The sequence below is a fragment of the Platichthys flesus genome, chromosome 7 (assembly GCF_949316205.1).
Source record: "Platichthys flesus chromosome 7, fPlaFle2.1, whole genome shotgun sequence".
NCBI lineage: Eukaryota > Metazoa > Chordata > Actinopteri > Pleuronectiformes > Pleuronectidae > Platichthys > Platichthys flesus.
In genome coordinates this window covers 4,638,371-4,652,184 of record NC_084951.1, presented here as the reverse complement: position 1 = coordinate 4,652,184, position 13,814 = coordinate 4,638,371, and the positions used below count along the sequence as shown (strand labels likewise).

The 13,814-nt window shown below is 44.3% G+C and overlaps 1 protein-coding gene across 1 annotated transcript; it reads left to right on the top strand.

Annotated features, from left to right (window-relative positions):
- The first annotated feature begins 40 nt into the window (after nucleotides 1–40).
- On the top strand, nucleotides 41–8,825 carry fkbp1ab (FKBP prolyl isomerase 1Ab). Its single transcript, XM_062392141.1, has 5 exons — nucleotides 41–174; nucleotides 355–402; nucleotides 4,729–4,841; nucleotides 5,425–5,588; nucleotides 7,419–8,825. The coding sequence occupies exons 1-4, from the start codon at nucleotides 138–140 to the stop codon at nucleotides 5,551–5,553; spliced, it is 327 nt and encodes a 108-aa protein (XP_062248125.1). The 5' UTR covers nucleotides 41–137; the 3' UTR covers nucleotides 5,554–5,588; nucleotides 7,419–8,825.
- Nucleotides 8,826–13,814: the final 4,989 nt, after the last annotated feature.

Below are 13,814 nucleotides of genomic sequence, written 5' to 3'. Positions count from 1 at the left end.
GAGAGAGAGAGAGAGAGAGAGAGAGAGAGAGAGAGAGAGAGGGGGACAGCGGGAGGAGCGCGCATATTCACAGACAGGCTGCGGGAAGAAGAGTGTCGCCGGGTGCAGGGAGAGCTCCACAACACACCGCCTCAAACATGGGAGTCGAAATCGAGACTATAACCCCGGGTGACGGTAATGCGACTGCAAAAAATAAAAATAATAATCATAATAATAATCATAATGATAATGTAATATTGAAACATGCATGTGTCAACCACTAGGCGCATGTCTGCACTTCTCTGTTTTCATGTAACTAATACAGCCGCAGAAAACGCCTTAATTGTCCGTTATTCCTCTTTGGTCTCTCCACAGGAAGGACTTTCCCCAAAAAGGGGCAGACGTGCGTGGTGCATTATGTGGGTGAGTAGTTGTGCGTGCACGGATCAAACTCTGCTGCACATTTCAGCCCGTGCACTTGGGCATTTTCTACTAATGAAGGCCGCTCAAGTGGAGCGACGGCAGCGGGCAACTGTCTCCTGCAGCCGCCTGACGAATACCGAGGCATGTGGTAATTCTGCAAGTGCCACAGCCAACACCGTAAATCCTCACGGGGACGCGGGGATGCGCGGAGACTAAACGCCGTGCAGCGCGTTCAACTGTGCGATCAGACATTTCTTTTGCAGGCAGTGATTCCTCAGTAGGGCAAAGAGTAAAATGACTGTCAGTCAGCGGCATGAAGATTTAACCCCTTCAACACACCACCACTCTCTGGAAGCACATTGGTGTTCACGGTATGTGGAGGAGGATAGTGGTGTTGTAGCAGTGGTGATGGTGATGGTAGTGATGGTGATTATGATGCTGATGATGGTGACGGTGGTGATAGTGATTATGATCGTTTTGATAGTAGTGATTGTGATTATGATGGTTGTTTTGGTAGTGATGGTGATTATGATGGCAGGTAAGGTAGTGATGGTGATTATGATGGTAGTGAAGGTGATTATGATGTGGGTGATAGTAGTGATTGTGATTATGATGGTTGTGTTGGTAGTGATGGTGATTATGATGGTAGTGATGGTGATTATGATGGTAGTGGTGGTGATGGTGACTGATGGTGGAAATGTTGGCGATGTTGGTGACTTACATGATTATGATGAGCGCTCTGAACACTACAGTTTGGGCCAAAGGGTTGTAAAAGAGACAGACATGCAGGCAGAGAGGGAGAGAGCGAGAGAGAGAGAGACACTCACACAGAGAGAAAGAGATAGATATTGAGAGAAGGGGACAGTCACCTGAGCCAGACAGACAGCTCAGACAGACAGACAGCTCAGACAGACATTCAGCTCAGATAGACAGACAGACAGACAGACAGACAGACAGACAGACAGACAGACATCTCAGACAGACATTCATCTCAGATAGACAGACAGAAAGACAGACAGACAGACAGCTCAGACAGACAGACAGACAGACAGACAGACAGACAGACAGACAGACATCTCAGACAGACAGACACACAGACAGACAGCTCAGACAGACAGACAGCTCAGACAGACATTCAGCTCAGATAGACAGACAGACAGACAGACAGACAGCTCAGACAGACAGACAGACAGACAGACAGCTCAGACAGACAGACAGACAGACAGACATCTCAGACAGACAGACACACAGACAGACAGCTCAGACAGACATTCAGCTCAGACAGACATTCAGCTCAGACAGACAGACAGCTCAGACAGACAGCTCAGACAGACAGACAGCTCAGACAGACAGCTCAGACAAACAGACAGACAGACAGACAGACAGACAGACAGACAGACAGACAGACAGACAGACAGAAAGCTCAGACAGACAGATTTTAAATCCTCGCCTCTCTCTTTGTTGGAGTTTCTGGGTGGGGGTTTAGTTGAGCGGATTATAAGCGTCTGGGCCACAGAAATAATGTCAGACTTACTGTAGTAAACCTGTCACATTCCCTCAACACACACACACGCACACACGCACACACACACACACACACACACACACAAACACACACACACACACGCACACACACTATATTTAAATATATATGATCCCACTAAATTATTCCTGTAATTCATAGTATCAGTCTGATTCCTATAGTATTGTCTATGGTAGATATTTTTAAGGACCAGTACTAGGAAGGCAACTAATGATTAATGATTGCTTTCTTTTTTTATTATTGTGTGGATTATCCATATTGATTAATTGTTCTATAGAATATCGTTTTCCAGAGCTCACGTTGAGTCTGGTGTTTTGTGACCACAACTATAAACTAGTACAACGATATTCAGTCTCTATCAGATATTGTACAGGAACTGGAGTGTTTTTTTTCGTTGCAATTAATTGATCATCAAAGGAGTTTACATTCGATGAATAAACTTATAATTTCAGCCATAGGTATTTATTGTCCACAGTGATGCTAATTTTGAACCAAATGCTGGTGTCAGCAAACTATCATGCTCATAACGTAGCTTTTAGCAGGTGCCCATAGTTTAACGTGTTAGCATGCTTATGTTTGACAATTATCAACTAACACACTGTTCAGCGGGGGCTAATGGCAGAGCTTTAGTTTTGCCGGTGGACAAATAAAGGTTTGAGGTGACGTCTGTGGGACAGCAGCATCAGTTTTGACATAACTGGACCAAATTCCATGGCCTCCTGTCCAGTGGTTTTTGAGACATTTGACCTGATGACAACGCTATTGGTAATAGTCAAGGGATGGCAAAGGTCTGCAATGTTTGGTGACCATCAATGTTTGTACAAAAAAATGTGTTATTAATTTCAGCAGTTGAGGTTTTATTTGACTGGAACAGCATAGTGAAGCGACTGACAAACAGGAAAGCCATTCATAGAGCTAGGTTGCTAGTATTGACTGCATACTTGGTATGTGTATTATTAATTGTGCAAGGAAGTTTAGTTTTGAGTTTTGAGTGTTTTGGAAACAATATATGTTCAATATTAATAAAGATTGAATAAAGTGGCGAGGGGGATGGGGGGGGGGGGGGGATGGGTAATGAACAAAGCAGTCAGTAGACCAGGTTGAACTTGTCCTCTTCTACGTTCTCAAATTAACCACAGTGGTGTTTTGAACTTGGTCAAACCAAAATCCCTGCCAGATCATTTTGATAATTGATTATTTTAACAACATTCTCAGAATCAATTCCTGTTTGGCAATTTGTCATCAAAGTAAAAGCACAACGTTTGTTTTGTTGCTGCAATTCTTCATATCAATCTTAATAATTATTATGTAACAAGTTGTGAGCTTTGGTCTGAAGATTGTGTCAGTTGCTAAACAGATAACTAAAATATCATTTATGAAAAAACAACAGCATTTTTGGAAATCACTCAGACTTATATATGAGCCACATGTGTGAATACGACCGGAAAAACATTGACTATAAAATCTTCATTGCAGGTAAACCAGGTAGGATAAACACAAAGAACCATAGCACCATTAGTTTATAAACAGCTCAGCACACTATGTCCAGCACACAAACAATAAAAAGTGACAGTACATTGTAGAACTGTTTGAGGAGGACTCACTAATGACAAGGACTACTTCTGAAGTAGAGCTTAAACAAAGGACAAGAGAACATAACATTACAAACAGGCAGGTTTAGCACAGTTACTGCACTAGTGTTGTAAACAACACTATTTGAATACAGTACAAGTAAGGAAACATGTAGCATCAGTAGAAAATTGGGATTTCAGATGTCTTTTACATGTTAGAAATTTATCTCCATCTCTTCCTGGTTTGGCAAAGCTGTTCTGCAAGAGTATAAGATCCAACTTAGGCTTTCCTCAGTGACATGTGTTTTTATTTCTTTTAAGGTATGAGTCTGCATTCTTGTTTTTTTTAATATCATACAAACTACAGGATTTCCTCTCTGGGCGGTATCCCTTCCTGTCAGCCCACAAAGCGCCCTTAAACTGGGACATGAAACAGGACTGTCCCTTACACAGGCCTTTTGAAATGCAGATGCACATGTGAAGATGAAAACTTGGATTTGCTGTATTTTTTTTTTTTTGAAAGGCTCCGTCTGCAGGAAAAGGTTGATGTGAGAAATGTCGGCGCTGTGTTGTGTGGTGGTGAAGTGGGGAAAGCAGTGTATTGATGCTCATTGCCTTTGATACTTTGGTAGGCCCTTTCAGCTCCTGCACATAATTCCATTGGATAATATCTAGATGTCCAGAAGAGGACAGAACACCCACTCCACTGCCTGGATTAAAGGCAGCATCCTGCCAGACGCCCCCTGATGTGCCCAACAACACGTGCAATTGTTGCACCTTCTCCCACACACACTCACATCAAAGTACACTAAACCATTACACACACATGCTGCCTTTCTGCTGCTAATGACAGTAATAGTTCTGGCATAAATAGTCTTGGAGGGGGTGCTATTCTGCGGATTGATGCTTGAGATCTTCCAGACTGTCACACTGAAACCCACCCTGCAGACAGCTGCAGCGGTTATTCTGAGATCCTTGGAATCCCTTCATTTGTGCTCTCAATATACACAGAGCAGGGAAGGCGGATGTCAGAACAGCTTGGAGACATTTGTTTCCTATGTTTTTTATAAAATGTTATTAATTTAATGTCTTAAGGCTAAAGGTTTCTGCAGAGACGACCTGTATTGTTCAGGTGCTAAGAGCTGTGTTCTCCCTGTGCAGCTGCTCCAAGTTTTATCCTGACTGTACCTCTCCCTGTCTCCGTGTTCATAGGCTCCCTGACAGATGGACGCAAGTTTGACTCATCCCGTGACAGGGACAAACCTTTCAGGTTCAAGATTGGCAAGCAGGAAGTCATCCGAGGCTGGGAAGATGGAGTGGTTCAGGTGGGCTTGAGAGCATGAATCATACATGTGCATTTAAAATGCACATATATTTTGATGAATCTGATTATAAGGATTGTGAACTGACATAGATTTTGAACTCACTTAGCCCACTCAGAGTACACCTGACATTCTACAGTGTATTTACTGTATTTATGCCACCAGTACACAGAGACTGAAGTTAACACATTTTGCTGCTGATGTTGTAAATCTGCTGAAATGTATTTATTTGTTCACACGGTTCCATTATCGAGGTTTAACGCAGCAAGGTTTTCATTAACTCTGTAAACATGGGGCCATACAGCCATGGACACAGCTGTGTGTCTTACACACTCAGCCCTGCAGGCCAGGTGGCTGGTGAATAGTCATGCCTGTTTGAAGGTCCTGTAGATTCATGGTGGCTTGGTGTCTTAGTTATATTCTGATGTGGGTTAGAACATCACCTTTAAAAAAAAAATATCACCATTACTGTTCAAGTCAGCATCACACAATGAAATGTATATCTTATATGTTATTTTCTGACACCTGTTGTCTCTCTCTATTTCTCTCTCCTGTATTTGTATCGTCTGCCTCGTCCTACCTCCAGATGAGTGTTGGTCAAAGGGCCAAATTGACCTGCTCGGCTGACTACGCTTATGGAAACAAAGGCCACCCGGGCATTATCCCTCCTAACGCCACCCTCATCTTTGATGTCGAACTGCTGGGTTTGGAATGAAACAGATCCACAGCCTATTTCCTTTTTTGTGTTGTGTAAGTAATTTTGCTTTAGCTACAAATCACACCGTTCTTAGGTCATGACAGAAAGTGGTAGAGCAGAAGTCATCAGTGTGAATTAAGGGATGACAGAGCCTTAGGGTACATCCACACTACTATGTTTCCATTTGAAAAGGCCTCTGTTACAAATCCATCTGGTGTCCAAACTACTCTGCATTTAAGCCTGGATGGGCAGACACAGAGATGATTGGAAACATTGACATTAACACTCCCGGTCGCTTGGTGATTGGGTCTTTTTGGTCACAACGCAGCCTTTGCTGATTTGTCAGGCTCTACCACATGACCCCATCTGGAAGAAAATTCCCGTCATCTGCATTTTGGAATGAAACAACTCTTAACATGTGTAGCAGGCCAGTTATTTGATAATTTCCTGTTTATACTGTCATGCACATGCCCATAGTACCCGAATTGTTACACGATATGCGTTTTCAGGCAAGTTAAGTTAGGGATTAAACTGATACAGATCTCAACTGCTTATGATGAAAGAACGTTTTAGTCACAAAAATAAACCTTAGTAGTATGGATATAGCCTTAGCGACATTTTAACAACACTTAAAGCTGTAGCTGGTGATCTAGTGTATTGCAGTGTGGCCATTTTGGTGAACTAACAGCTAACACGTGAGCAAGTAGGAGCATTTTAGACCTGGTCAGTCAGAGGCCTTTATTTTGTGTTTACTCTGTACTCTGCTGCTGACTCCTCCCTGGTGTAACTGAATGTGACTGACTCTGCTTGAAGCAGCCTCTTGACTCTGTGTTGTTGTGATGGATGGAGGGCCTGTTTCTAGCATCTCTTTCTGTGCTGTCATATGTTATCTCGTTAGAAACAGAATAGTTCTGTTTGACATTTTCACATTATATTCAACAAAATCAAATACATTCATAATTGTGATTTGGATCTTAAAGCTTTGACGTGTTTTAAAATTGCTTACTAAAAAGGGCTAAATGACTAGAGGTTGTCAGGGACATTGAACGTCACCAAACGTAAATAAGACAATTTACTCTTTTATCTCCTTTATAGACCTTGTGACTACATTTACATGGACATTTACATTCGGATATTAACCTTAAAAATAGCAAGAATATTACTTTGCCATGTAAACATCACTTCCAGTTTACCATAACCTGAATAAGGTCAGACTCGGAATAAACAAGAATCAAATTAAGATGTGGAGTATTCTGACCTCATTGTGTTATGAACATGTATATTTTTAATTATATTATAACGTCCTATTTGAGTTTTCACAGGATTTTGCGACATTAACATACGGCAGTTAACAACTGCTTGACAACACTTGTCCTTGTTTCAAGTGTATACAAGTACTAGGACTTTATGTTTGCGTGAGTCATAATCAGACTATTCTCTTTTATATGTAAATGAGAAAATGAAACAAAAAAACAATTTCCAACTAATGTCAACTTCGTAATCAGAGTTATGTTCAATTCAGAATAAGGTCAATCGTCAGTATTTTGTAGCCCAGGTAAATGTAGTCACTGTGTTTACAACTGTTAATAACTTTCCGAGAGGAATGGCCTTTGTAGAATAGGTAAATGCTCTAAATCAATCTTCAAGTTGGAAGCTTGTTATGGTGACGTTAAATTTAAGCATATAATAATAAGTTTACTATATAAGTGTAAAGTGCCGCACAACAGAAAATGAGTGGTTGGAATACAGAATGATATAAAAGAAATGAAACAAAAGATCTGCACTAATGCATATGAATGTACACTGGTCAGTGGTGCCTAACAGGGACTTGAAGCGTGCTTTTACGTGTGTAATTCTCCTTTCCTTTCTTGTTGTCTTCACAGGTGACTTCCTACCTGGGTGACTTGGAGAGAAGCTAGGAGAGTCTGGACTTGATTCTATAAGAGGCTTGAGTCTTTAGTTGCATTACTTATTTCATCAAACTATGACAGTTTGTGTTCTTTTGTCTATGTGACTGAGTTCATTCTATATTTTCCATCATACCCTTCCTAGTGAGAAGTATGGGCCATAACCTCACAACCTCTATGTTCTCAATCTTGAATTGTTCTGGATCGCTCTTTATTTTAATTTTTTTTATTTTGAAGTGCTGGTTGTGCATGGTTACACTGAGAAGTACAAAATAGCATTTAACCACTGGAAGTGATAGTCATCCTTAATGAGTCAGTGCGTGTCGGTATAATAACGTTTGAGAGCTGGTGGTTGTTATATTATAGAAACTAAATAAAGCGCACTTAAGAAAATGAAAAGCACACAGCAAGTATCCAGCCTAAAACCAGAACAGATGATGAGTCTCTGTTAGGGAGATGATTGGTGTTGAATTTAGTGGCGAAATTGAGTGAAATGTCAAGTCATGGGAGGCCTTAATGGCAACTGTGCCCTAAATATAAAACATAGCGCCACTGTGTTTTCTTTCTCTTTTAGATTGTTAACTGAAGTGAGAGTTCCACAGGGGTAGTTGACAAAAAGTAGAACCAGTCCCAGTTGTGGATAGCTCTAATTTGTGCCTAAGTATTCTCACCAGAAACATGGTTCATACCTTACACTGTCTGCATGTTCAAGGCCCGATGGAAATCTTAGTATGTAGACGCTTTGCATCCGATTTGCGTTTGTACCGCCTTCTCATCTCGCCAAGTCTTTAAACCCCATTTAAAGCCATACACAGCTCAGTGCACAGATAGGATTTGTGGTGATGCACAACAATTGAAATTTTTTGTCTTAGAAAAAAGGGAAATGCTTGAAATTTACTAAAGGGTGTTGAGGAATCAATAAAATTGTGACCTCCCTAAACCTTATTTTGTGTAACAACTTCAACTATGTAATTTTCCGATGCCAACTTTCTATTTCTGAGAATCAACAAATTTAATGAACATGTAAGCTATGATGATAAATGATTCTCTTCTTTTTCTTTTGTATTTTGTTTTCCTGCCAGGGTCAGTAAAGTACCAAGCTGCCTACCCAACGTCTGTGTGGTTGTAGAAAAAAGAAATGCTGACACACAGGCATCCTAGCGGTTTTGTATCTCAAATGAATAGTTTTAAATGGAGTTTAAATGAAGGAATACGCTGGCCTGGCTGTCAGATATTGACTGTGGCTGTCGATGTTACATATTGGCCAAGCTGCAATTGGTGTGGCACCAGTCCACCTCTGTACTGTGTAGTTATGTGCTGATACGTTGCTGTATGCAGGCTGAACCAATGATGACGTATTTAAAATAAAAGAAGTACTCTCCACCTGCCTATGGTTGATTTTGTTCTCCATATTTTCTCTCTACTACACCACATATTTGAGTTATTAGAAATGTGCGATAGTATATTGTTTACTTTACAGTGTGTAGTTCAGCTCCGACACACACAGACTCTGTAATTCATGTATTGTTATTGTGCCTTATAAAGACCAGTTATAAGCTAATGTTCAATAGGTCTATATTGTAAAAGTTCATATTTCTTTATGAGTGATAATGTATATTAAGATGTTTGGAGGAAAGAGACACCATAATAATTGAATGTATGTTTTATGCACTTAAAAATGCAGTTCCACTCAAAGAAATGCTTGTACTTGAAATTGTGTTTAATTTGAATAAGATACAGTCTGGATGAGGAACTGAAGCTCCGTGTCATTACTGCTGCTGCATTCATGCTGTATTCTACAGATATACTTTGTTGCTGTGCTATCAATCTTGGGACCCATAACATATATCTCCAACCAATACTTTGACATTAAAAAAATTAATCTAACATTAGGGTAAAATGAGGCAAAAATTGAGGTACGAACCTCCTTGGTGTTGTCAGAACATGCTAGCACATTGAGGCTTATGGTTAGAGTGTGTGTGTCCAAGCAACTTCGACGAAGAAAGAAATCATTTTATAATAAGTTTTCGTGTGTGTGTGTGTGTGTGGGGGGGGGGGGGGGGGCGCCAGGAGTGAAGCTTGCCTAGAGCGCCAAATGTGCTAGGGCCGGCCCTGTGTACACACAATAACTGTCAATGCCAAAAACAACAAAACAAGCAATTTAAATACACTAGTGCAGTGCCTGTTCTAAAACCTGCCTATTTGGAATGTTCGGTGCTTTTGTTAAAGCACTGGAGCAACTTTAGAATTATTCCACGTCATTAGTCATTCAAAACCCTCAATGAATATCGACAAAAGAGGAGATGGGACCCAGCCCGGAGGAAGCCCGGGGCCCCCGTCTGGAGCTAGGCCCAGACGGAGGGCTCGATGGCGAGCGTCTGGTGGCCGGGTTTGCCACGGAGCCCGGTCGGGCATAGCCCGAACAAACTACGTGGCACCCCCCCTCTCTTCATCTCATGGGCCCACCACCTGTGGGAAGACCCGTTGGGGTCGGGTGCGCAGCCACATGGGTGGCAGCGAAGGTAGGGGGTCTCGACGGACCAGACCCGGGCGGCAGAAGCTGGCTCTGGGGACATGGAACGTCACCTCGCTGTGGGGAAAGGAACCGGAGCTTGTGAGGGAGGTGGAGCGCTATCAGTTAGATCTGGTGGGGCTTACCTCCACGCACAGTCTCAGCTCTGGTACCGTACTCCTGGATAAGGGTTGGACTTTATTCTTCTCAGGAGTTGCCAAGGGCGTGAGGCGTCGGGCGGGTGTGGGGATACTCATAAATCCCCGGCTGAGCGCCGCGGTGTTGGAGTTTACCCCGGTAGACGAGAGGGTCGCCTCCCTGCGCCTAAGGGTTGTAGGGGGGAAAACTCTGACTGTTGTTTGTGCGTATGCACCAAACAGCAGTTCAGAGTACTCAGCCTTCTTGGAGACCCTGAATGGAGTCCTGTATGGGGCTCCAGTAGGGGACTCCGTAGTTCTGCTGGGTGACTTCAACGCCCACGTGGGCAACGATGGAGACACCTGGAGAGGCGTGGTGGGGAGGAACGGCCTCCCTGATCTGAACCCGAGCGGTCGTTTGTTATTGGACTTCTGTGCTAGCCATGGATTGTCCATAACAAACACCATGTTCGAACATAAGGGTGCTCATAAGTGTACCTGGTACCAGAGTACCCTAGGCCGAAGATCAATGATCGATTTTGTGATTGTGTCATCTGATCTGAGGCCGCATGTTTTGGACACTCGGGTAAAGAGAGGGGCGGAACTGTCAACCGACCACCATCTGGTTGTGAGTTGGATCAGGGAGTGGGGGAAATTTCCGGATAGACCTGGTAAGCCCAAACGAGTAGTGCGGGTGAACTGGGAACGTCTGGAGGAGGCCCCCGTCCTAGGTATCTTCAACTCACACCTCCGGCGGAGTTTTTCTGGCATTCCTGTGGAGGTTGGGGGCATTGAGCCGGAGTGGGCGGTGTTCAAAGCCTCCATTGCTGAAGCTGCGGCGGCTAGCTGTGGCCTCAGGGTCTTAGGTTCCTCAAGGGGCGGTAACCCTCGGACACCGTGGTGGACACCGGTGGTCAGGGAAGCCGTCCGATTGAAGAAGGAGGCCTTCCGGGATATGATATCCTGGAGGACTCCTGACTCGGTTGCAGGGTACCGACAGGCCCGAAGGGCTGCAGCTGCTGCCGTGTCGGAGGCTAAGCAGCGGGTGTGGGAGAAGTTCGGAGAGGTCATGGAGAAGGACTTTCGGTCGGCACCAAAGTGTTTCTGGAAGACTATCCGGCACCTCAGGAGGGGGAAACGGGGAACCATCCAAGCTGTGTACAGTACGGATGGGACTCTGTTGACCTCAACTGAGGAGGTTGTCGGACGTTGGAAGGAACACTTTGAGGAACTCCTGAATCCGAATAACACGCCCTCTATGTTGGAGGCAGAGCTCGAGGTTGATGGTGTTTCATCGTCAATTTCCCTGGTGGAGGTCACTGAGGTGGTCAAACATCTCCGCAGTGGCAAGGCCCCAGGGATTGATGAGATCCGGCCAGAAATGCTAAAGGCTCTGGGTGTTGAGGGGCTGTCATGGTTGACACGCCTATTCAACATCGCGTGGGAGTCGGGTACAGTGCCAAAGGAGTGGCAAACTGGGGTGGTGGTTCCCCTGTTCAAAAAGGGGGACCAGAGAGTGTGTGCCAATTACCGGGGCATCACACTTCTCAGCCTCCCTGGTAAAGTCTACTCCAAGGTGCTGGAAAGGAGGGTTCGGCCGATCGTCGAACCTCAGATTGAAGAGGAACAATGCGGTTTTCGCCCCGGACGTGGAACTACAGACCAGCTCTTCACTCTCGCAAGGATCCTGGAGGGGGCCTGGGAGTATGCCCATCCGGTCTACATGTGTTTTGTGGATCTGGAGAAGGCGTATGACCGGGTCCCCCGGGAGAAACTGTGGGAGGTGCTGCGGGAGTATGGGGTAAGGGGGTCTATCCTCAGGGCCATCCAATCCCTGTACTCCCAAAGCGAGAGCTGTGTTCGCGTCCTCGGCAGCCAGTCAGTTTCGTTCTCAGTGGATGCTGGTCTCCGCCAGGGCTGCGCCTTGTCACCAATCCTGTTTGTGATATACATGGACAGGATATCGAGGCGTAGTCGGGGTGGGGAGGGGTTGCAGTTCGGTGGTCTGAGGATCTCGTCACTGCTTTTTGCAGATGACGTGGTCCTCATTGGATCATCGGCCTGTGACCTTCAGCACTCACTGGATCGGCTGGTGGCCGAGTGTGAAGTGGCTGGGATGAGGATCAGCACCTCTAAATCTGAGGCCATGACTCTTAGCAGGAAACCGATGGATTGCTTACTCCGGGTAGGAAATGAGTCCTTAGCCCAAGTGAAGGAGTTCAAGTACCTTGGGGTCTTGTTCGCGAGTGAGGGTACTATGGAGCGTGAGATTGGCCGGAGAATTGGAGCAGCGGGGGCGGTATTGCGTTCGCTTTACCGCACCGTTGTAACGAAAAGAGAGCTGAGCCGCAAGGCAAAGCTCTCGATCTACCGGTCGATCTTCGTTCCTATCCTCACCTATGGTCATGAGGGCTGGGTGATGACCGAAAGGACGAGATCACGGGTACAAGCGGCCGAGATGAGTTTTCTCAGAAGGGTGGCTGGCGTCTCCCTCAGGGATAGGGTGAGAAGCTCAGCCATCCGTGAGGAACTCGGATTAGAGCCGCTGCTCCTTCACTTAGAAAGGAGTCAGCTGAGGTGGTTCGGGCATCTGGTAAGGATGCCCACTGGGCGCCTTCCTTGGGAGGTGTTTCAGGCACGTCCAGTGGGGAGGAGACCTCGGGGAAGACCCAGGACTAGGTGGAGAGATTATATCTCAACTCTGGCCTGGGAACGCCTCGGGATCCCCCCGTCAGAGTTGGTCAATGTGGCCCGGGAAAGGGAAGTCTGGGGCCCCCTGCTTGAGCTGCTCCCCCCGCGACCCGACCCCGGATAAGCGGATGAAAATGAGGGGGAGATTAGTCATTCCTCAAACAGTTTTACAATATATGGTTTGTGTGCAGAGTGAAGGCAGAAAATGTTGAGTTCATCCTGGGAGGATTTTTGGAGTCAATATTTTTCATAAAATGAAAATGAATTTGTTCTGTTATTGTTCACATGTGTGGCTTAAATATGAATTGAAAGATTTACTTAGCTGGTGTTTTTTTTTTCATACATTACATGTTGGCTATTTCAAAGGTCAGTAAAACAACTGACAGAACCTTCTGATCCGAGTTCACAACTTTTCAAATAAAAGCTCTGCAATACAAACAGATATGAAGCATGTCAGCAACAAGACCAACATTGTGCTTTTACTTTGATAAATTGCTATTGAGGAAGTGACTATGAATGTTGTCGAGATGGATGTTAGTACCCACAACTATTGCGTTAATCCGATATAATGAAATACAAATAATACAATTTTAAATGATGTGTCAGCAATTTTTTTACCACTGCTGCAGTTAATCCGAGGAAGTAGAAAATTCATTTTCAACTTGATCAACAGACTGAAGGCAAACTGCCCTGTCATCACTGACTGTTACAAAGCGCTGATCGCCATTAACATTTTATCAATATTCACCAAATTGTTGTCCAAGTTGAACCAAACTCAGGACTGCCGTTCCCTGAAATGTTAACAATACACTTGCCAAGTTTGAAGTCTATAAGATGAATGGCTCTCGAGGTATGCGTTCCAAAAAGAAAATAATGTAAAAGCAGATACTTGTCCACCAAGTATTTTTTTGAATTGCCGTCTTATCCTTGGGTTCTTGTTATGTGGTGCTTTTCTGATGCAGATCAAATTTAAGTCTGGGATGATGATAAAACAATCGCACAAATTATTATGTTTATTCATTAAACACATGC

Bases quoted from the DNA above. Each gene is read 5' to 3' on its own strand.
- fkbp1ab (XM_062392141.1), top strand. From the start codon at position 138: ATGGGAGTCGAAATCGAGACTATAACCCCGGGTGACG. The intron at 175-354 runs GTAATGCGACTG...GTCTCTCCACAG, and splicing joins GACTATAACCCCGGGTGACG to GAAGGACTTTCCCCAAAAAG. The intron at 4,842-5,424 runs GTGGGCTTGAGA...TCCTACCTCCAG, and splicing joins GGGAAGATGGAGTGGTTCAG to ATGAGTGTTGGTCAAAGGGC.